General features: G+C 33.8%; 1 protein-coding gene and 1 long non-coding RNA gene across 2 annotated transcripts in view; one reads left to right on the top strand and one right to left on the bottom strand.

Annotated features, from left to right (window-relative positions):
- The window catches only part of LOC134658310 (neuropeptide SIFamide receptor-like), a 116,975-nt gene extending 108,035 nt beyond the window's left edge, over nucleotides 1–8,940 (top strand). Inside the window, exon 3 of the mRNA XM_063513944.1 lies at nucleotides 7,782–8,940. Within this exon, the coding sequence (XP_063370014.1) occupies nucleotides 7,782–8,550 (769 nt within the window). The 3' untranslated portion in view covers nucleotides 8,551–8,940. The remainder of the gene's footprint in view (nucleotides 1–7,781) is intronic.
- The window catches only part of LOC134658811 (uncharacterized), a 258,840-nt gene continuing 241,512 nt past the window's right edge, over nucleotides 8,139–25,466 (bottom strand). The window contains exon 3 of the long non-coding RNA XR_010097740.1: nucleotides 8,139–8,151. This is a non-coding gene — a long non-coding RNA (uncharacterized LOC134658811). The remainder of the gene's footprint in view (nucleotides 8,152–25,466) is intronic.

The following is a 25,466-nucleotide window of genomic DNA, read 5'->3' as shown; positions in this document are numbered from 1 at the left end:
CTTGGCTGGGCCCCCAGATGTTACAACAAATATTTAGAAAACTGAACCGTTTATTATTTTTACCGCTGGTGTCAGGAAGGGCGCTGGTAACATAGGCCCTAAGAATTTCGACCTTATCTGCAAACAATATTTTTTTCACCTCAGCACCTCGAACATGGGTACTTTGCTACTTAAAAACAGTGAGCAAAATCGCATTTTGCTCACTGAGTGAGACAAAATGAGCAAAATGCGATTTTGCTCACTGGTTAGCAAAGTACCCTTGTTCGAGCTGCTGAGGTGAAAACTTAATTGTTGGTATATCTTAAGAAAACATGAGTAAATAGGTAAGTGATGAAGAAGGAATACATTTTTTCGGGTTCTCATTAATATGTATTAATGTTCTCACTGCTGAGGTGAAAAGTTTTGTGAACTACACGAGATCAAAGTTATTTACATCTCGTGCGCTTTTGAGTCCCTTACTACGCTCAAGATTCTAAATTAGATTAGTATAGAATCTTTCGCTTACACGGGACTCAAAATAAGCACTCGAAGAAATATCAAACTTTGATCTCTTGTTGTACAAATAATTATTTTTACAATCAGTTATAGAATCTAACAATCAACAAGTAAGTGCATAATGTAGCGTTGTTGAGCGGTGGGCATAGATAAGCTGTGTTCTGCCTTGAACTACAAAGGTCAGCACGATCAGACACTATTTGTTGTATGCTGGATAAGGTACTGAGGAAATAAACTTATGGAAATCGTAAATTATCACAGATTTGAAAATACCTACTTAAGGATGACTCACGTTAGACCGGGCGAACCGGGCCGTGTCCGGGCCGGGGCTTCCGGCGCTTACTTTTCTATGACAGATTACAGGTGATCACGTGATGCTTTCCATAGAAAACGAAGCTCCGGCCCGGACACGGTCCGGTATAACGCGAGTCACCCTTACTGGTCTTTATATTGCTAATAAAAAAATGAACTATTTATTTCTTATAAAACATATTTCATTACATGCTTTAATACTTAGCTTAATCTATATTTATTTTAGATTCTTAGCCAAGACGAGTACACAGACACAGACGAGTTGATAACAGTTCTCAACATATGTACAAAAGTATGAGTCTACCAGCTAAGTAAACAAAACTGTTTAACAGATCAGAAATACATATAAAATTTAAAACATATAAATTATCGAAAAATGTCACCTTGTTAGAACAAAACATTTGGAAATAAGGAAAATATCCTGAGAGGACATTGGCTTGATAAACTTAATCCAACTTGAAATAAAACCTGTTAATCTTCAAAGAAAAACGGATTCTATTAATTTCGGGCTAAAGTTTAATAATGTTTGATCAAGAGATTTCTAAAATAGGAGTAGGAGTATTAAGAAATTAAGAAGATAAATTCACACGTTTATTGTGTCAGAATTTATATGAAACCATAATCTCAAACGGTTTTAAGTTAATTCACAAGTAACTTTAATTCTGCATATTAAGTGTATGCATTAACTTATGAATAGCTTTGTAAGGTATTTATTTTATGATGCATTTTTCTTTTTACAGTTTATATATTATGTACTTAATTACATTTTCTATCGATATTTCCTGCACGACGCACTCTGTTAATTCAATAGTCAAATATGTTTGCTGCATTGGAAAACGGTGAACACAGGGTCAATAGTAAACACGAACTTGATGGCACTTTTGTCAGTACTGTTCTTCCAGAGAAGTGACAGTGAAGGTGGCTTCGCTGATAAGTACCTAAAGGCGATTATTTTTATTGAACTGAACTTCTAGCAGATGAAACCTTGGCATTCTAATTTATGCGACCTAAGGAACGGTTCTTAGCTTTACATATTTACTTATTACGTTGTTTTCATTGTCATTTATAAATACGATGACGAAATTAGACATACTGTTGCATGAATAATGATAAAAATAGATAAAATATTGCATGGTGAACGGTGAACTTCTAAGATGCGTAATAGAACATAAGTTTTTGGTTAAACATATTTGTTGAAAGTTCTGCAATAAGAGTACTTGAACATGCACCGACATACTTGTTTGTGGTCAAATATATGTGAGCACTCTGTCTTCTTCAATATAAAAAACATGTATAACAGTTACTGTACCAAAATAATAAACTATGAACTATTAGTAAAGTAACTACAGTAGTGTAGAACCAGGATACAATTGATGTAGGTAGGTATACATAAGCATTATATTATTGTAGTAATAATAATTTCTAAACGTTTATCATCCATACTTAGATAGTATACCTAAAGCTGGATTTGCGCTGCGAAAGGATAATGCGCGAGTAAGAAACAAAACAGACCGCTATGACAAAATTAAATGAGATATATTGTTATACTAAGCATTAGGTACTGCGTGCATATTACACCTTACATAATCGGTAATAACAAGATTTTAAGGCCAATGTCACGTTCAACGTCAATTAGCTTTTAACATGACCGTCTGACAGATTGAGGTGCCAAATTTTACAAATGCGACGGCTTGCTTTCTCAAGTACTACTGTACTACTGCTGCTGCTTGAAATGAAACTTTATGGCATTCCAAATACCGTTTAAATAACTACAACACTATGCAATTAAATACGAGTCTCATATACAAACCAGCCGGAATAATGGAAATTATTCTTTCTTTCTGTATTCCGGTGTCCGTAACCAATGGTTATGAACTTCATTCAATGTATCTTAAGGTTAATAATTCAATGTATCTTACCGTTGTAATAACCAGTAAAACTGCAATAAGTTGGTGAGTACCTATATACTCCATTTACATTGATTGATGAATTTTACCCGTAAATGGAATTTGGGTTAATTATCATCTTGTGCAGTGTCGAAGGGTGTTTATTAACTGAATAATAATATTTATTTTGCGAACATACAAGGACCTCGCCATCAGGCAGTAATATTAAAATAAAACTCATATTTTGTTCTCTGGAAAAGTATTATTTAAATTACAAACTATGAAAAATGTGCAAGCGTGAATACATAATTATTATATATGTATTTTGCACCTATTTACCTACTTGGAGGTCCTTTAGGTAAACTTAAAATCGTGACTTGTTTAAATGTAGGTCAATGATTGAATTCTGCCTGTTAATGTTAATTTGAGAATAAATCGTCATAAATATCAAGCAATTAGTTAAATGTTATAACAATGAAATGTAATTGGGTCATTGGTTACGTCCTAAAATGGAGATTCGCACATAAATTAAATGCACTCAAAGGGTACCTACCTAATTGATTGGTTTGTAAATGTGATATGCTAATCAAAGCTGAATGACCTCTTATAACCTTATCCATTTACAATAAAAATGAAATCGACTTGGCTTAACTTAGCGGAGTCATAATATGTATTACGCATTTATATATTGTTGCGAGCGAGATGCACCAATAGAAATAACAAATCAATAGCAGGATTGGCCACCAGGTTAGGATACTAATAGGTAAAAAAAAATGAAGAAAAATGCTTACTTCTTAAATGTTCTAAGTAGAGCAAATGCATTCAAAAGCCTGTTTTCTAAGGTGATCCAAAGTGATATTTTATATAAAGTAAGTGAAATATCACTTAGAAATGTGTATGATTCTAACTTATAGTTCGTTTTTTTTTTAGCATTAGAAAGAAGGTAAGCGATCTTGACATGTCTTTTAATTGAAAAACGCTTTTTAAAAATCAGTAACTATTACTTATGAAAGCAGAAGAATATAAATAATCGTATTAGATTCATAATTTATTTATTTATTTATTTAAACTTTATTGCACAAAATATATACAACAATGTGCAAATGGCGGACTTAATGCCAAATGGCATTCTCTACCAGTCAACCATAGGGCCAAACAGAGATACCTTCAATTGGTGCAGAGAGAGAAAATATATTGAGTGAGTTAAAAAAAGCAAACTATACTTATAAATTACATAAATAAATAAAATATATATAAACTACCACATATTTATAAAATACATACTATAAATATAATAATGATGGATATTATTCGAACTCTTGCTTTAGCAAATGCTTACGTAACATCCGCTTGAAAGAAAACTTACTAGTAGCTTGTCTAATATTTAGAGGGAGTGAATTCCAAAGACGAATTCATAATTGTTACATATTTGCCGTGACTTATTTTTAAAACATGTATTTCAATTAAAAGACACATCAAGATTGTTTACCTTTTTTCTAATGCTAAAAAAAAACGAAGTATAGAGATATCAAGTGTTATTTTCATGAGTAAAAAAGGTAATCACAAACACATTGAAATATATTACTATTATTAATATTTCTTTAACTGTTTCTAATGACAGATCACAAAACAATTAATCGAAGTCGAATGATTCCACAAAGCACCAATACCACAATTATAACCTTATGCAAGTTATGCAAGTTTTAGAAGAACTATGAAATAGTTGTAGACAGCAAGTGGTTACTCTCGCTGGGTGCAGTAGTGAATTTATGTTCTATAATATCTACACATTGAAGTAGCTAGTTAAAATAACAAGTTTTAATTAGTGGCTCGAAAATGTACGTTCATTAAACAGAGTTTGGCTTCGTACCTAGTTTAAAACCTGATATAGTGAAACCTTTGGGCAGATAACGGGAATATTTATAAATTACAGATAGGTGAGATAGGTTAACACACGCGAGTTTACAATGTTCTGTTTTATTTGCACTTTTTACCAATTTACCAATCTTTTGCCAATTTAGCATAACTCGCATTATCGCGTAAATAATGTTATTTTTATTTTCTTATAATATACGTAGACTAATAACGAGTAAAAGTTAGTGAAGTTTTTGTTAAATCAATGGATGCTATGGTTCTAATATAGAAATCATTCAAGAAAAACGGATTCGGGACACTTCGCCAAAATTATAATTACGGCGAAAAAATTTTTTTTAATAAATAACAATAACTTTTATAACATTTTGCGATTTGGCTTAAGATAATAATTTGTGTAAGGTTTTCAGAAAAAAAACCATTGTGAAACAATTAGTCCACACTGTCATTAGGTATCAGTTCCGCCGCAAAAAAAAATTCGTTGAGATAATCACCCTAATGACAGCGGTCAGACAAGTTAAATTTTGAGTTTCGTAGTCATAAAATGCAGTAAGATTGCAGTTTTTATACAAACAAATCTAAAATTCAAAAAAGTAAATAGCTGACGAGGCACGCGGTGCTGTATGGTGGTTATTAGTCTTCCCTATTTACTAGCCTTTGGTACCTATTATTATAAAGCGGTTTGCAACATTATCAAAACATAATATTTGCATACGGCCTCAGTTACGGCCCTTCAACTACCGGTTCCGCTTGTTGGTAACACACTGCGTGTGATTACAGTTACACTATGTAGTAATGGGATGTAATCGATGGTAAGTCTATGATCGGAGAGATTAAATACGAGCAAAACCACGGTGTTTCAATTAAATAACAGGTTTAGTTCTGGTCTTGGAACGAATAAACTTTTGGTCTAGAAATTTCTAAATAGCCTTCATGTAGTTTGTTTCAGTTTTTTTGCATAAATTAAACACCAAAGTATAGACCAGAGACACTCCAGTGATCGCATGGTCCCCTTGTGCCCTCTTATGGTACAGACGGAACTAATATGGAGGTGTGAAGGTAATTATTACAAGTTGATATAAGTGTAATTATTAGGTACTCTAAGCCAATTAAATTAAACACTTCTACATTATGCGAAATATTATCATTAAATCCTACTACTTAGAGCGCGGCATTATTTTAATTATATAAGCTTATTAATGTACCAAACGAAATCCTTTGATTGGAAGTAAGTAACTGGAATTAATGGCACACATTTTGAACCTTGATTCCTGTCCCCGTTAATTTAATTAGGTAGAATGACCGTTATGTCTAAGCATGAATTAACCAATTACACTGATTTAAACTTTCACGATTTTTACACATTATTAAATTCCGAGACCACGGGGACAACGCCGTCCTCGAAACGTCGGAGGTACCTAAATCTTAAAACTTAGATACGCGATTAAGTCCCGTTGTACAATTTAATAATTAACCAATTACACATTATAGGTTGACCCCTAAACTTAATTTGTACCTTTTTTTATTTCTGAAAATCTCTCGACACTCGCAAAATAGGTCATATTTAAGCCTGGAAAGAAAATTAATATGGATTACTAATTGACAAGAGTACTTTTTGTGCCTATTTTATCTCGGAAAGATAAAAAAGAATAAGCTAAGCCTAGCTTTAGTCATACCCGTGGTCATGAGACCCAAAAATATTTACCCCTTAATGCGATGTCTCATAGTACTTTTTCAGAGAACAGATTTTTTATTAAAGAAATCGGAAACAATATTGCTGACGCGCTCGCTCGTGCCAACGCGTTTTCAAATATCTTGGCACTAGTAAATAATGTAGAATGACCGGTCAAATTAAAGAAAAGTTTTATATAGTTTCCACAAAATTGAGCACATGTCGGAAGTCGGAATGTACAAGCGCACCAACATTATTTCAGTTCACGAATGAGAATCGATATATATTCTCGAATGAGCAATGGTATTGTAATTGGGCGTTAGTTAAACAGTTTTGTGTTCATTCGTTAGGAAATGCTGATACAAATAATCTTAGACGTTAAGTATGTAAAATAATAATATAATATAATATAATAATATAATAGTATGCAGAATATAATTATCAGTAATCTCAGTGTTAAATCGTTTTCTTGATCTTTCCCATTAAAAATATAGGTAACTTCAATTACAAGTAAAAATACTTTTGAACCCGACGGCCTTTTTATATTTAGGATCAATCTGCTCAGCCGTGAAATTGGTTATAAACAATAGAGCTGCTTGCCCCGTTATTTGCCAGTAATTTGCATAACCCTCGGAAAAGCGTTACAAAAAGATTAAATTTAACTTTTTATTCTGTCTTTTACGTTCCTCTTTTGCAGGCAACTGAGCAACCGAGATAGCAGGAACATTTTTTTGTGATTTTGTGGAAAGAGAATGCCTTGAACGCTGCCTTCGAACCAGACGAACCAATTATTTCGCAAGACCGGCGAGTTGTTTACGCCTAGTTGGACTAAAATTTGAATTTTTCCAGTAATATCCTAGTCGTTATTTAAATTTCAAAGGACGAAGTTTAGATCCTAATTTAGAAGTACTTGCAAAATATAGTTCTATCAGTATAAAATAAAAAAGTATATAATATACTATAAAGTGAATATATACTATAAAGTGACAATTGAGCTTATAATTAAATTGGCAAACTGTTACAGAAAATATGGTTTTAAAGTCGAAAATAATGCAAAACTAGTACCTATGGTAAACTTTATTACCATAATGAAATCTTTACATTACATTGTCGTAGGTACAGCTCGTTAATGATTCAAATCTTAGTGGTTCATTTTGCACTAAACCATGGCGCTCCCTCCACAACAACTGACAGACAGATAAATTTTTATGTAGTCAAAGTTAACCTTCTTATTTTTATTTATTCCGTTAAGAACGGCTGACAAAAGACGGTCTTCTCACTAAAAAGTGATCTCTCCCAAGCGATCAGTTAGTGATATCAGTTTAAGAAAGGGATTTTAAAAATAGGTTGCGAAAGCAAAATATAAGGCAAAATATTAGATAATTATAAACATATAAATATGCAAGCATAAGCAATAATAATTTCCATCGTGTTACCTACATTTTGTCAAAAAATTGCTATGTCCCCTTAAAGTTGACGAAAAACGGAGTACTGTACGTGACATGTTTTCAAAACACTTATTTTTGTTTGTTTTTTTGTTTCAGATTCCTTGCCATCTGGTGGCCTTTGAAATGCCAAATCACCAAGCGCCGTGCACGTCTGATGATCGTATTCATCTGGATCTTCGCCGTCCTTGTCACCACTCCTTGGGTGTTCTTCTTCGACCTGGTGGTGGTGTTTGAAGACAACCCTCATGTTCTCCTGTGTCTCGATGTTTGGCCAAATCCCTTGAGCGAAATCTTATACTTTGTGATCGGAAATCTGATTTTCTGTTATATCTTACCAATGCTTCTCATTACCATGTGCTACATACTCATCTGGATTAAAGTGTGGAGAAGATCTATCCCAACGGATACCCAAGATGCTCACATGGAAAACATGCAGCAGAAATCCAAAGTGAAGGTCGTCAAAATGCTCGTCGCCGTTGTGATTCTGTTTGTTTTGTCCTGGTTCCCGCTTTACCTCATATTCGCGAGAATAAAACTTGGCGGACCAATTCAAAAGTGGGAAGAAGAAATGTTCCCTCTTGTAACACCCCTTGCACAATGGCTGGGTTCATCAAACTCTTGCATCAATCCCATCTTATACGCATTCTTTAATAAAAAGTATAGAAAGGGCTTCGTTGCTATTATCAAAAGTAGAAAATGTTGTGGCAGGCTACGTTACTATGAAACTATTGCGTTGCAATCATCGAGTACGTCAACGAGAAAGTCATGGCATTACAACAATAACAATCATCCATCAATAACACGAAGATCACCGCCCGTTGACAAGAATGCTGTATCGTTCATATTCAACCACACGGGAGTATAAGATGGGTGTGAGCTATTGTTCTGGAACCCGTCTGCAAAGCCATCATGTTGGCAGGCGCTGTTGGCGCACCGTACCTATCAGCATATCGAAAAATACGACTTATGTTAAGTAAAGTTTTGAGTTCAGCAGTTTGATGTTGTCCGTGCTGGTGACTATTCCATACTCGTAGGTAACAAGAACATAATCAGTTGATGTTTTAGTACTGTGTAACTTTTATACGTAACTCGTCTAAAGTATAAAGTGTTAAGAAGATTATTTTTACACTGATTGTACTTTTGTATCGCGGAAACTGCGAAACGCACATGTAGCACAAAGTGTATAAAATATGTATAACAATAATATTATAAAGCTGTTTTTGCTTGGATTCATAATCAAAGAAGCCAAAGTTTTTTTTTTCAACGTGATTTTGGTTTTATAATTGTAGGCACCTACTTAGAAAATAAAAAACGTTTTTATCTGTTTGATTTCATGAGATAATAATTCTTACATATGTACCTATTTATAAACACCGTAAAATATATTTCAATACGTTAGTCGTATAACTTATAAATGACACTAAATTAATAGATAATATTGCAGTACAAATACTGGTAGAAAATAAGTTTTTGAAAGTGGTTGGTAATAATAAAATATTAAAGTAAATATAATTATAACAAATTCCGTAGCATGTTAACTAATATTTCAACGTATTTAAATAATAAATTAAGTGACATTAACTATATGTCAGTCAATGTATTTGAAACATATTGAAAAAAATACTCTTTTAATTTCTTTGAGACTTGTATAACTAAACATTTTAAATTCATACATCAATATCTGTGTCGCAGTTACATATTATAAAATTTAAAGTATCGCTATACTTTTTTAGTTTGAAAATTACAACATTTTATGTGAATCACAAAGTAGTCAAAGTTGTACCTAATTATTTTTTTAATGTAAAATGCAGGGTGATAAATTAGTAACAATAAATGAGGAGTAATCTCATAAGTACTTAAAATACTAAGATACTATTGCGACGACTATCACGTTTGTATATCCACAAATAACCAATTCAATAACTTGACGTCTATGAAATAAAACTTCTTTAAGCGTTTAAATAATTGTAAATAATAGATATATGACATGGTCTTCAAAATGTTGATTTGTCTTTGAAAATATTGAAAGATTTGGCGAAACATATTTTCTGTGTTGAAAAAAAAATAGTATGAAACCCGACCGAAAACTAAGTTTCAATAAAATGCTTTGGCTTATTTTAAACCTCAATTAAAATAGTCGTTGAACTTGAAACTTAAATTTTTCTTTACTATTTTCGAAACCAGTTGCAATTTTAATGATCCATGAAGTAGAATCAGGGCATAGCCCTAAAGCCGCTTAGAATGCACAAAAATAAATAAGTAATATAATGTAAAATGCCTTTGAGAAATAAATAAATCTATGCGATATTTTTATTCCTCACGGAGCCTTATGTAAGTTGACTTAGTTGATAGGTAGTATAAACTTGTTCTGGGTAAACCAAAAAACAGGTTAGTTTTCGACCATACGATTAATAAATATCCAGACCATATTTCCCAGGCTAAGTAAGTAGGTACTTGAAACGCTAACTGCACTATTTCGAATATAAACTACAAGAGTCAGACTAAGCTAAATCTGAAATTACAAAGTGTGGGAATGTCAGCATGAATGTCGTAATTCTATGAAAATATGACGTTTATAATGACCTGCCTCACTTTGATCTGTTCAGTTCAGTTAGCTTTGACGGAATCTAGACGAATCAATGTTGACAAGAACAGACTGTTAAGTTGCCTTTAAGGGTTGACAAAAAATATATATACATATACTCTTTTCTAGGTATCTTATTAAAGTTTCCACAAATTTACAAAACATCATTGTAAATTCAAACTTTATGTTTGATACTTTCAACTTCGGTATTAAATAAGTATCTATCAAAGATTAATAATGACTTCCTACTTGTTAGTTAGTTACTAAACAAAGTCATAATATAATATTTAAAAACTGCAAACATAACAATTAAAAATAATTGAGTCGTTAAAAAAAACTTATATTTGATATAATGAGTTGCCAGCATATTGGCAGAATTTGTCTCATACCTACAAAATACATGCAGAACATGATGTTTTTCTGTCACCTATTATTGTATGTAAGAAACACACTTTAAGTTATCTAAATTATTAGAATATTGTTTATTGTACGGCTGTAATTTCGTTTATTGTATGTATGTATGTGCGTGTCTATGTGATGTTCTATATCATTGACAAAGTCGACGCTTGGAAGACTGAATTACTTGCATTATTCCTTGTAAAGGAGTTGTAATATAGTAAATGGATTATAAATTCAGCTATTTTTATAAGCATAAAAAAGCAAGTTTTTGCACAGCTCATTATTTTATTAATATCTGGATAAATGTAGTTATTAAAACTTGTGATTATTTCCATTCCATTATGGCAATACGATTTGCAGCAAAACAAATAAAGCGAAAATACACGTGTAAAATTTATACAAGTTTCACAAAAAATCTTGTGTATACTTAGGTTCTAGGTATACCTACACTATACATAGTACGAAATATATCTATATACATCGTTATATACATATTTCAACTCAAAAAAGTTTAAAAGTTACCAAATTACTACATACTTAATACATACGTAACTATTGTATAACATACCGACATTATTATAGATGAGGCGTGAATGAATGTAAAATGAATTAAGGGAGCATAAATACTTAGTCATCGATGTTTTGTATTGAAATTAATTAAGGGTTAGCCACACAGGCTACGCGACAGCAGCGGGACGCGTTGATTGCGTGATGCGTGCGGACGTGAGGTCGCTCATAACACTTTCTGCATCGCGTTGGCGTTGCGCACTTTGCCCGCCCGCAACGCACGGGCATCCCCTTGGCACTTAAAGCTGGAAACAAATTATCGGACGCGGCTGACGGACGCCGCTGACGCGCGCGACATAAAAGTGTGCACAGTCAGGAACATCCAGCGCGCCAGATGTCTGTCGGATGTCCGAAGGCTCAAGGTTACGTCCACGGCTTACCTCCGATAGTTTGCACAGTTCAGTGTATATTCATTATCTAGATACCTATAAGTCGCGGCTGTGAGCCGCGTCCGTCAGCCGCGTCCGATAATTTGTTTCCAGCTTTATGCGTCCCGCTGGTGCCACGTGACCTCTGTGACTAAGCCTTCAGTTGTAGAAAATAATGATACATTTCACTAATAATATTTAAGAAACAGGTGTAAATAACAACATAATGATGATTGACATTTAATAGTTATGAACAGTAATCGTAGTGGATTTATAAATTATGTTGAATGATGCATTTCTGTATCATATTGCTGTTCCTTGTTTGCAGTGTTTGGTGTTAGAAATATTTATGTACCCAGTTAATATACAAATAACTTGTGAGATTCCTATTATTTCATTTTAAATGTTTAGAGTAAACATAAGTTTAAGTAAATAATATAAATTAATCGTTTAATGATTGAACTGTAAATTAATTCGAAGTAATAGTTTGATGTTTTATAAATATTGAAAAGTTATTTCCTGGGAATTTACCTGTAACTACAATTACAGTTATTTAGGCCACACTATGTTGACGGCTTGTAGTTTAGTAATTAGATAATGATTGTAAAAAGTGTAACATCATTTTAATTGTAAAATAAACAAGTAGATGTTCGATGTTCAAGCAATGTTAATTAGGGAATTTTTTAGAGGTTTTAATATTTTATCAAACATTTTTACCGGTTTTATGCCTCTTGACATATATTTTGTTATGGCTAAATTATTACAAATCGAAAGTAGTAAAAGCAATTAAAAAAGCAATAGTTTTTTTCGCTTTTTTATACATATTATATTTATGTCATTTTTTTATAAATATAGACAACAACCAAATTAGATGGTATAAGCTTTTATTTAAATTTTTTAACCAAAACATATCGTTTGAATCCTTTTAAAATATGTATTGAATACTAATAATTTCAATTAATTGTCGCAATACTTTTTTTTTAATAAACTGTTTTATAATGTTATGATTTCTGGCAATACCGTCTTCTGGTTGTGTTGATATGTTCGTATAGAATGAACTAAATACTAACATTTTAACCTCCGTGCATTCCGTTTGCACTCACATCATTTGTGCGAGAAATACGTACCGAGATTCAAATCAAATAGACAAAAAGTAGACATTATGGATAGTTAAATTGGGATCGTCATGTTTTAAAAAAGCAGATAGTGGGTTTTCAGCGAGTATGCCATTTTCAATTCTGTGTACAACTCCACATATCAAAAAAATGTACATCCTTGTTTACAATTTTTAAAGAATTTAGAAGGTATTTTACAAAATTTTGTATTTTTATTGCATCTAAACAACGATTTGCATTGTAGAAATCTTTTGTACCTTCATTTCGGAGTCCATTATAAGGGAAACGACTATTAAAAAATCATTTGTAATAGTTTAAATTTTAAACTGTAATTATGTGTATCCATTACATTTTAAACTTTAAAATGTAATGGATACACATAATTACTATCTTTGCAGACTTTATTTCATTTAGTCATATTGAATTTACAAGTTTTTTTTTAATAATAACTAATATTAATATTAGCAACATTTTATAGGATTAAGATTTGAAAGTATGAAACCTTGAAAATTACAATACTACTGGAAATTGTGCACAAAAGTATAGATAGTGAAAGTTTATTTAACTGCTTGCTCTTTGCATTGCGGTTAAGAAAATAGGTATTCATAGAATTACCTATTTCAAAAAGTACAAACGACAACACAAATGAAATTATTAAAAAAATAATTTCCTGAATCTTATGAATGTTTTATTTGTGAGGCTGAATGCACGAATATGAACTTAAAATCGTATTAAACCAAATTCATTTTGAAAGGTTTGTAGCAGTTTTGACTTGTCATCTTTTTTAAAGATTAGTATCTATCTACTAACTCGTATTTCAAAGGACATTGGTACCTACTTAATTCATTATATATCTAAAATTAAATGCCTATGTATTTTTTGGATGACTTAGGTAATTACTTGGGTTTCCGTCTTTTCGTTACGATACATCTTTGCTGACTATGATGTAATGTCATTGTGTAAATCTTGTAAACTCACCTGGGCACTCCAGGCTTTAACTTAAAATGATAATAAGAAGATTACTTAGATTAGCACATCTAAATCAACATTTATTTTTCTATTAATACCTACCCATAGTATCTAACCCTGTCGAACAGTTTGAAACAACGTCTGGCCTAAATGTTAAAAATACTAACATTACAAGTTTTTTGCTGTAATTCCTGTGTGAATCTAGAGTCGAAAATGTTTTTCATATAGGATGGATCTTACTCATGATTGGATACTTATGTCGATTAACTAATACCTACCGCGAGTAAGGTACTTCCTAGTTACTCTACTTACTAATATCCTGACAACAAAAATGATTGTACTTAAATAAATGGAAAAACCTTAACTAAGAATTTTATTGACCTAATTTTTATTTCCGTCCTTCTCTTTTCTAACTGTTCATTTTGTCAATACTCGTCTACCTACGTACCCCGTAAGTGATAAATAAAATAGCGGTCGATTTGTAGCCTGAATGAGAAATTTAACAGAGTTCCAAAAAGAAAAATTATTATACATTTCATTTTATTTACTTTGGCAGCGGTATAGGACGGAAGATCATTAATAAGCGATAAACGCAGTTATCAAAAACCTTAAACATAACTTGAAGGATCACCTTCTTGAATTAGGTGCATAGTTGAATTCAACTTTAACAAAAGTAACACAAAGAAAGAGTTGGAGTTGTTGTATGGTGTCAACACTTGCATTGCAGGCGCACTTATGGATCATCAGGTGAGTTGTGTGCTTGGTTACGATCATCGTGATATCAAAAGGTAAATAAACAAGGTCCAAAATAAAAATCTTTATTTCCCTTCCGTTACAATTTTTCATAGATTTTGTAGGACGTTAGAAATAACATACAAATTCCCAAATTTAAAAAAAATCGTGCGTGACGCCCGCGCCTATAGGTACATTTACGGACAAGTACGAGAGTAATGCACGATAACTAAGTAAGATAATTCAAATATCATTCTGATGTCAGTGTACGTTCGAATTGGCCTGTTAGTCGTCATAACAATGCGTAATTGCGTAAACATCTACAGTCACGTACCTATGCTTGAATGTAATCGTTACAACTAAACACATTAAAATATAAACGTTACATGTCTAAAATACCTATCGGCATTACTATCGCACGTGACAGGAGTACTTGAAATTTAATAATAACTTATAATCCTACGATTTCTCCAACTAAAGTCTCTTTATTTAGGAATTCTTGTAGTAGGTACCTAGTAGATAGGTACATCATTGTAACTTCCTTCTATTACATGTAGGGGAGCCGGGGGCTTAATGTAACAGGGGTAAGTAGTAACGCTCAACTTTGACGGGGAATTAAAAACATTTTAATTTTTTTTGCTGAATGACTTTCTATAGGAATAACGTAAACACCGCCATTGCCCCGCCAGACATCGAAGCGAGTGGATGTGCATACGAGCTCTGTTTCGACCAGGTATTGAAAAAAAAATTACGGGGTAAGTTGTAACAACTCCCAGTTTTTCAAAAAGTGTCTGGTGTAAAACATTTAAAATTATTTTGTAATCGGAATTAGTGCTTAGATAAATACTTTACAATGAGGGTTAACCCTCATATACTCAGAATCATAAAATTATACATATTTTAGACAATACAGGCCTTGTTCCTAAAACTGTTACAAGTGTTACAACAAGCCCCAATTACGGGGTAAGTTGTAACAACTCCCAGTTTTTCAAAAATTGTCTGGTGTAAAAGATGCGTAAACATTTAAAATTATTTTGTAATCGGAATTAGTGCTTAGATAAATACTTTACAAACCCTCATACTGAGAATCATAAAATTATACATATTTTAGACAATACAGGCCTTTTTCCTAAAACTGTTACAACAAGCCCCCCGCTCCCCTATGTATTTATTAGTAAATAAAAACAAATTTAAGTTATGAAAATTACACAATAAACAATTTGATTACAAAATATTTAATTATAATATACAAGAGTTAAGGATTTATCTAGTTCTTGGAAATATTTTGGATTCTCTGGGAGAATCTAAGCGTTTTACAGTTACTGTAAGGTCGGGGTAGGTTCTTTAGCTCCCCAAGGTTATTTTGTTCACCCATTTTATTGAATTGATATTTTCTTAAAAACGACATTATGAGATTAATCTGTTTTTGTGTAAGCGTTAAGTGTCATTTTTAAGAATTTATTGTTTCAATAAATAGGTTTTAATGGGTGTGCAAAGTAACCTTGTAAGGGCTAAAGTACCCGTACCTTACGGTATGTAATAAAATATATCAACTTTTTCGATATATTTATTTAAATTATAAAATGTTCCTTTCTTTCCTTCCTTTTGTTAAACTTAGTAAGTACGTGCCAATGAGTTAACGTTTGGTATGCTAATCAGGCGAAATGACAGTTCCTTCGTCTTTCACCAAGCCAAGAAGGCCAGTGCCTTAGCGACGTTACATTACAGTTATAACGACACCACTTACAGAAAATTGTGCTGTCTGCCACGGCACATTTTGTAAAAGAGAGATAGGCCAATTCGAACGTGCACCTGACATCAAAATCATGTCTAAATGATATCAGTTAGTTATCATTCGCGCGTTCATTTCGCTCAAACTTGTCCGTAGGTAAAGATGAGTACGATTTGTACCCGGGAGGCTTCGTACAGTAGTTATATATCGAATATGCAACATGCTGAAACGTTAATTTTGTATATGAGACTGCCGTACTTATGCAAATATGCAATATATAAAAATGATGGTATTGTAGTAGCAGACTGCTAGATAGAGTCAATCTGTGTTTTGGCTACTCGAAAGTAATTTTTGGTACCCCTTTGAATGCATCTGTCTTCAATAAGTTTTAATGGAATTTGAAAATATTTTAGTCTAGTTTGTATATAGGTATTAGGTACTAGGTACGAGGGATATTAGGATTACCTTAATAATTTTTTTGTGTTTCGTTTCATTAGGGTGCCTTCGTATACTCAAACTAAAATTCTACATACATAAAACACCCCATGGTACTGAAGAACTAAAATAACAAGTGAAATAGCTAAGAAAATAATGAATCCCGGGAAGAAACGAATGGTGTACGAGGCCACCTCACGAGTGGGAAAATCGTTATAAATTGGCAAAGTTGTAATTGGCCTTACAGGCCAATTCGAACGTACACTGACATCAAAGTGACATCCAAATTATGTCATTTAGTTTTGTGCATTTCGCTTGTACTTGTCCGTACATGCATTGGCGCGAGCGAGACACACGATATTTTATTTATTTGTCAGCCTGTTGTGTCCCACTGCTGGGCAAAGGCCTCCCTCTCTTTCTTCCACGCGTCTCGTTCTAGGGCAATATTACACACGATAGCTAAAAGAAATATATACCTAATATAAACGACAGATTTAATGTTTAATATCTGGGTGACCGAGCTTCGCTCGGAAATCATATAAAAACTCGAAAATGCGCGTTTTCCCAGAGATAAGACCTAGGCTAGATCGATTTCTCGCCCCCGAAAACCCCGAAATAGTAAATTTAATCGAAATCGTTAGAGCCGTTTCTGAGATCCCCGAAATATATATATATATATATATATATATATATAAATAAATATATAAATAAACAAGAATTGCTCGTTTAAAGGTATTAGATTAGATTACATAAGCAGAAGATACAATAAAAATCGTATGTACGCTCTTTTAGGTAAGTTTATATGCACACTAGGGATGTCAGTGTCACTCAGTCGACAGAAAACACTCACGATGTTTGGTTTTTCAACCGGCGATATTTGTTTTCGCTTACATGATTGGATTCCATGTGGATTAAGATTCTGAAACCATCATTCTGATTGAAATTTCAATCGCTGGTTTTTTTTTATTACAATGGCTTCCCGCAACTTTACTACTAATAGAAACGACGATCCGTAGAAAAGATTTCAATCACAGGTTTGTTCAAAAAATAGTTTTTGAAAACCCCTATGTCAGTCAACAATCACATATTAGTCATATTACATACTCTCACACTAAACGTTATTACATTCTCCATTTCGTCGTAACTCGTGGGTACATACTACATACCATCTATTTAAATATGGCATCTACTTATTTAAATATGTGTTTGCGATATGAGGGTTGGAAATTAACATAAAATTAATCTGCACGTATTCGTCGTTCACGTACACGTATTGTGCATTATCAGAACATGTTTATTTTTATAGATAGTACCTATGTAATTTGGAGAGCCTAGTGAAACCTTATCTGAAAGCATTAAATTATGTGGCAAACCTTTCAAAGTAAATGTAGCAATCTATGAGTATTATACTAGTTATGTTGAATTTTACGTAAATGGCTCCCGAATTTTATGATGTATTTTTATTATTGCAGGGATCGATCACACTGGTACTAAGACTAGCCTCTGATTCCCGAATAACTAAATAATATATATGATGTTTCATACATTTTGACTGATCAAAGGTTGGAGGATGTTTCGAGATGTTAAGTACTACAACGCCGAAGGTATGAGCTGTTGTTGAATCAACTTGAATGAGGCCGCTGAGGCCTATTTTAGATGACGTTTTTCATGTAAACGTGTTTTATTTGCTTATATCTAATTACCAATGTTCTATTAGAAGCAATTCTCTCTGCAACTCGTGCCATATTTTTAACGTTTTAGTTAGTCCTTAAGTGCAGCAGGAAGTAGTCGTAAAGTCGGTCGTAAATTTCCCGACCATTGGTAAAACCGCAAAAAGTGCTACTTTTAAGCATTGGGGTAAAGCTTTTATATAAATTATCTGTAGTCTGATAGCCATTGTGTAGGTGTAGAAGGATAATACAATCACACTGATTCAATTATCTAACGTGGATTCGTATTTCACTGTACCTTGTTAATATAATGTTTCGTTGTTATTACGTAAAATAAAACCAAGTATATAGTTTAAATATAATAATATTACTTATAGGAAGCGTAGGGTACGATTAAATGTAATACCTATTTAATGTTATAAGGATATTTTAACATAAAGCGAAAGAAAAGTTGGAATTATTTTCGGACATAGATAAGACACACAAATTTAAGCTTTTGAATGAAAAATTCAGTTAGGTCGTTTGGGAAATTAAATTACAAATGTTTTAGGTGTTTACGTGTTTTTAATCGGAATTCAATTAAGCTCTGCAAAAGGCCATGAAATCCTAGGTAAATAAAAGCGGCTCAACTCAATGCCACAGCCTTGCACCGATGACCTAAAAACGGCGCGGCAGCACTAATGTAGGTAGATTATTTTTCTATTAAAACGCCTAAATTAACATTTATTTATTTCCTATATAACGGTAAAGACAATTTATATTTTTAACAGAGTTAAGATAGTTTTTAAATGATTACATTAATACATCAAAATAAAATATTATGGAACATACTTTAGCACATGGAACCCTGTTCATGGAACTCTTATTTTAGTTTCATGATGTGACTCTCTTTAAAACAAGAGTTCAGTTAAGTTTTCTTTCTAACTTATTTCCAGTAACTACTTACAGGCCATCTTTCTGGCATTAAGTAGATCCATAATGGAACGTTTGTCAGATTAGTAGACCATACCAAACTACACGGCGAATTTCCTTATGATTCTCACAATTTGTCATCTGGTGAAATGTTTTCAAATTTTACATAGCTCACTGAACTGAGAAATAGATGTCTCCTGTAAATATCCGTGTCTCGTTCAGTCTTCTATCTAAATCCTATAAGCTGTTATTGGGAGCCCGGATCCGAACAGTCGATACTATCTAGACAGCGCAGGCTTCCTTCAGCTATGACTTTCACATACACTTGCAATTCTTGCATGAACTGCATCACGGCCGACCCGGCAAGGCCGTGGCCTAAAACGATCCATTTCCTGTTTGCATTCCTGTGTGGAGATTTGCTATTTCACTAGCTGGTTCAATACATTTCTAATGGAGTCACTGACTGATAGAAACGTAAAAATGACACTCTATGCTCACGATCTTTACATATACATAGCTGTTTGATAGATTGACACATTGTTTAAGGTCCCTTTTTATAGATTTTCGTAAATATCTCTTAAACGATAGACCGTAGCAAAAAATATTCTATTACATAAGTAATTTACTAAAAATTGTGTACAAAAAAAATTCAGTACACTTTTTCGCTAGGATCAATATTTCAAAATATATTAAAGTGGGAAAGTTACCGTTTATAATTTGTTCTAAGGTCGTTTTTTTAAGTCTTTCGTAAATAACTCGTAAACCGTAGCCCACAGCAAAAAAATATGTTGTACTGTACAAAAATAATCTATTTGAGATTTTTTTTATAAAATAAATGCTACTTTTTTCACTAGGATCAATTTTAAAAAAGTTATTAAAGGGAGAAAATAAATTCTAAGGACCCCTTTTTTAGTATTTCGTAAATAACTCGTAAACGATAGCCAGTAGAAAAAATGTTTTATTAGATTAATAATAAACATAAAATTTCCTACAAAAAAGTTATTCAAACTTTTTCGCTAGGATCAATATTTAAACCACGCTTGTCCGGCTATACCCTTTCCCCCTTTAATATTTTTTTAATATTGATCCTAGCGAAAAAAGAAGCATTTATTTTATAAGAAATCTTAAATAGATTATTTACGTAACTGATAATTTTTTGCTGTTGGCTACCGTTTACGAGTTATTTACGAAAAACTATAAAAAAACGACCTCTGAACAAATTATACGTAACTTTCCCACCTTAAAATTTTAAATTATTGGTCCTAGCGAAAAAGTGTACTGAATATTTTTTGTAGAAAATTTTATATAGATGACTTATGTAATAGAACATTTTTTGCTACGGGTCACCGTTTAAGAGTTATTTACGAGAAACTATAAAAAGGGACCTTAAAACCTCCCGCTACCTGTTATCTTCACTCCTACCCCCAGGTACTTTAGTATCTTGTTTAATATAATACACCATGCACCATTCCCTACAACTATGCCAAAATTTGCTTATACACTTCCTTCGTTTGGTGGCCTACTAACTTAATATTGTCACTAAGTTTATTTTTACGCAAACTAATTAAGTTAACAGATATTTTAATATGCATCAAATTTGTATCTAACAAAGTTAGTGTCTAAATTGTTGATCAAAAGTACGTAATTACAAAATAATAAAGGTCAAAAGCCTGTTTACATTTTTCGAAATTTCTGATGAATCTAAATAAGATGTATTCGGGTATTTCCGAATGACGAATAGTGGCGGATAATTCCGAAAGCTGACTCTTACTGCAACGGAATATGAGTGATTTTACAATGATTTTCGGGATTACCAGATTTCCGGAATTATTTACCCGAATAAACCCTATATTTAAAATTAAGCAATATTTAAAAATTTAATTCTAAAAATACGTACAACAAAATATCTACTTACTTAAAATAAGCTTTATTGGTATCTGTCTTCTACAGCAAACGGTACGGTACGGTTTAAAAATGGGTAATTAACGGTAAATGTAATAAGGTAAATAATAATGTATCCTTAAAAACTTACATGGAAGGCAGTCAATTTTCAGAACAATATTTTACCATTAGCATTTTTGTAAGGACAGTAAATAAGGCAGCATTGATCGGGTTAGTGGCAGATGTGCGCTGCGCCCTAGTTTCGGTGCAGCGGTTCAAGGGCGATGCACGGGCACGGACCACGGCACAGCTTTCAATCAATACGCCGTTCCAAACTGGAGATAAACGTTTCAATTTCGTCGATGCTGTTACAGGGATACTATATACAGAATGTTTATATGTATTTAAATCCAACATCATGATTTTTTAGTTATTTTAATTCACACTTATTTAGTCGATATTTCAAAACATCTCTTTAAAACATACAGGTATCGTTTTATGTTTTTCTGAAGTATTATTTTTTTATTGATTCAGATAGAGGTAAATAGGTTGCACAGTAAAAACGAGTCCCCCATTGGAAATTTCTCTACAAACTGACCGTAAATTGCTGCTTATAAGAGCACTAAAACTAATTTTATTGTAACATGGACTGTTGTAAAAAAAATGGATTTTGAGGATTAATTAATAATTGGAAATTCATTACCAGACCTCCCCGTGCTAGTAGTCCGGATGTGTGCCGTTAAGCCCGCGACCCAGTTTTGATGCAGTGGTTCACGGCCAACATCACCCGCTTTCAGACTATACCAAAGGAAAACTATAAATCACTTGTTTTCGTTTTTTAGGTGATTAGTGATGGTTGACTATGGATTAAAGTTTGGGTACTTGCAAATGATTTGTATTCTTTTAAAGAAAATTCTTTATTTCACGAAGAAATAGTATTAATCCACAATAATCAATATAAGCGATAATTATCAATTACACTTACGCCGCATACAGAAAAAAAAATTTTTTCTTACACAACTAAGCATTCCTAATATTTAGTCTCTTAATGGTATGGGAACAAAACGCTGAATTTCTTCAAGGGAGAGGAAAAATTCTAAAATAAAATGAAATGAGCACAATGAAGAATTCTAGCGAGGTATATCCATGGCTTCATGTCGTCCTGAGTAAATTTAGGTATTTTTTGTGGATGTAAATACACGGTTTGCTACCATTTCTTCATATTTAACGTTAGTTACCCGCTGCGTAGAACTTAGAAATACTAATAGTGCGATTCCGTATTTGGTGCGGCTGCCCTAGTTTTGGTGCACCAGTTCATGGCCAACGTCCAACCGCTAAGGACTTAATACGGCATTGGATGGCTTGCGGTATTTATTTAAAATATAAGAAAATCGTTAAATAAAATGTAAAAACCGGCCAAGTGCGAGTCGGACTCGCGCACGGAGGGTTCCGCACCATCAACAAAAAATAGAGCAAAAAAATCGTGTTTGTTGTATGGGAGGGAGTCCCCCTTAAATATTTATTTTATTTTATTTTTAATATTTGTTTTTATAGCGGCAACAGAGATACATCACTTGTGAAAATTTCAACTGTCTAGCTATCGCGGTTCATGAGATACAGCCTGGTGACAGACGGACGGACGGACGGACGGACAGCGAAGTCTTAGTAATAGGGTCCCGTTTTTTACCCTTTGGGTACGGAACCCTAAAAACCACTATTAGGAGATTGTCTTCATCTTCCTCACGTTTGTCCCGGCTCATGGGAGCCAGGGGTCCCCTTGGCAACTTATCCCAAGAATTCGCGTAGGCACTAGTATTTACGAAAGCGACTGCCATCTGACCTTTCAGCCTAGAAAGGAAACTCGGTTTCCTCAAAATGTTTTCCTTCTCCGAAAATCTACTTGTAAATAGCCGGGGCTTGAACCCGCGACCTCCAGATTGAGAGTTGCATGCTCTTACTGCTAGAGTAGGTACCAGCTCTTTTTAGAGTTCCGTAGCCAAATGGCGAAAAACGGAACCCTTATGGATTCTTCATGTCTGTCTGTCTGTCTGTCCGTACGTATGTCACAGCCACTTTTTTCCGAAACTATAAGAACTATACTGTTGAAACTTGGTAAGTAGATGTATTATGTGAACCGCAATAAGATTTTCACACAAAAATAGAAAAAAAAAACAATAAATTTTGGGGGTTCCCCATACTTTAAACCCATACGTGTGGGGTATCTATGGATAGGTCTTCAAAAATGATATTGAGCTTTCTAATATCATTTTTTTCTAAACTAAATAGTTTGCGCGAGAGACACTTCCAAAGTGGTAAAATGTGTCCCCCCCTGTAACTTCTAAAATAAGAGAATGATATAACTAAAAAAAATATATGATGTACATTACAATATATGATGATGGAAAATCTCCTGGTCACGATGGCCTCAGTATTGAGCACCTGAGGAATGCGGGTCCTCACTTGCCGAGGGTACTCTCTCTTTTGTACAACCTCTGCATTAGTCACGCGTACTTACCCGAGGCAATGATGAGGACTGTAGTAGTACCAATTGTCAAGGATAAGGGTGGTGATGCAAGTGATAAAACCAACTACAGACCGATCTCGCTAGCGACAGTGGTAGCTAAAGTGCTGGACAGTCTGCTTAGTACACAATTGGACAAGTACCTTGATATACATCAAAATCAATTCGGTTTCAGGCCTGGACTCTCTACGGAAACTGCCATATTGTGTCTTAAGGAAACTGTCAAGTACTACACAGAGAGAGGCACGTGTATTTATGCATGCTTTCTTGATTTATCGAAGGCGTTTGACCTCGTCAACTACGACGTCCTCTGGCGGAAGTTAAAGAACACGAAAATGCCGGTTGAGCTTAATAGAATGTTTAAATACTGGTACCTTAACCAGAGGAATGTAGTACGATGGTCGAGCGCTTATTCGGAACCATACAGGTTGGAGTGTGGGGTGAGGCAGGGAGGGGTGACCTCGCCCAAGCTCTTCAACCTGTATATCAATGCACTTTTAGAGGAGCTCAGCAGCACTATTATCGGATGCCACATTGGCGATACTTGTCTGAATAATATAAGCTATGCAGACGATATGGTGCTGCTGAGTGCCTCTCCTTGTGGTCTGGCGAAGCTAATAAATATATGTGAGAAATATGCACTCAGTCACGGTTTGACATATAATGTCAAAAAAAGTGAATGCATGGTCTTTCAAGTTAGAGGTAAAGAACTACCACCAGTACCACCTATTAAGTTAAACGGAACTCCACTGAATAGGGTGAACCGATTCAAATACCTTGGGCATGTGGTAACCTCTGACTTGAAAGATGATGCTGACATTGAAAGGGAGCGGAGAGCGTTGTGTGTTAGAGCGAATATGGTGGCCCGCAGATTTGTTAGTTGCTCCACTGAGGTGAAAAAGACTCTTTTCAGAGCATTCTGTACTACCTTTTACACTGCAAATCTGTGGGCGTGCTATACGCAAAAGCAGTACAACGCACTTCGTATACAATATAACAACGCCTTCAGGGTGCTGATGGGACTACCTCGTTTTTGTAGTGCGTCGGGGATGTTCGCGGAGGCCAGGGTGGACTGTTTCTACACTACAATGAGGAAACGCTGTACATCCCTGGTGCGCAGAGTGCGGGCTAGTTCCAGCGGCATCTTGAGGGCGTTCGCGGAGAGGTTTGACTGCCAGTACCTGAATCACTGTCATATGATTCACGTACTGGTGTCCAAGCCACTCTAAAGCTTTGTGTTAGAATAGGTTATATAGGTAATATAATTGTTATATTTTAATTTATGTTAATGTAATTTAGTTTAGTTTATATTTAATTTTAATGTAATATTATAATGTAATATGATCCTACGTTGGTCGAAATAAATGAATTATTATTATTATTATTATTATTATTACCATGTCAACTTCCACCGAAAATTGGTTTGGACGAGATCTAGTAAGTAGTTTTTTTTTAATACGTCATAAATCCCCTAAATACGGAACCCTTCATGGGCGAGTCTGACTCGCACTTGGCCGTACACTACACGTATTTTCTACATACATACATATATTGTTTATGTCAAATCCCTTTAGATCAGGGATTTCCGCTACCCGTATGAGAAGATCATCGAGGGCGTGTTGACCCCTTGTAACCCCAACAACGCGTGGGCTTGGAACTTCCTTTCGGATATCAAAGCGTTTATTTTAGTTACCGTATTTCAAAAGGCTCTTAATATTAATATACCTACGTACAGCTACTAGTGTGTAAAACCTTTTATTCTGAAGTACTGTGTACGTACACTGTACAGGGGTGTGAAATTAATCGCTTTACACTGTACCTATACGTACATTAAATTCTTAAACGGGTATGAAACAAAATGTGAATGCTCTTCAAAGTTCATCTCTATCACAAAGA

The sequence above is a fragment of the Cydia amplana genome, chromosome 2, assembly GCF_948474715.1.
Source record: "Cydia amplana chromosome 2, ilCydAmpl1.1, whole genome shotgun sequence".
Classification (NCBI taxonomy): Eukaryota; Metazoa; Arthropoda; class Insecta; order Lepidoptera; family Tortricidae; genus Cydia; species Cydia amplana.
The sequence above is the reverse complement of the archived record's forward strand: the minus strand, read 5'-3'. Positions and strand labels throughout refer to the sequence as shown.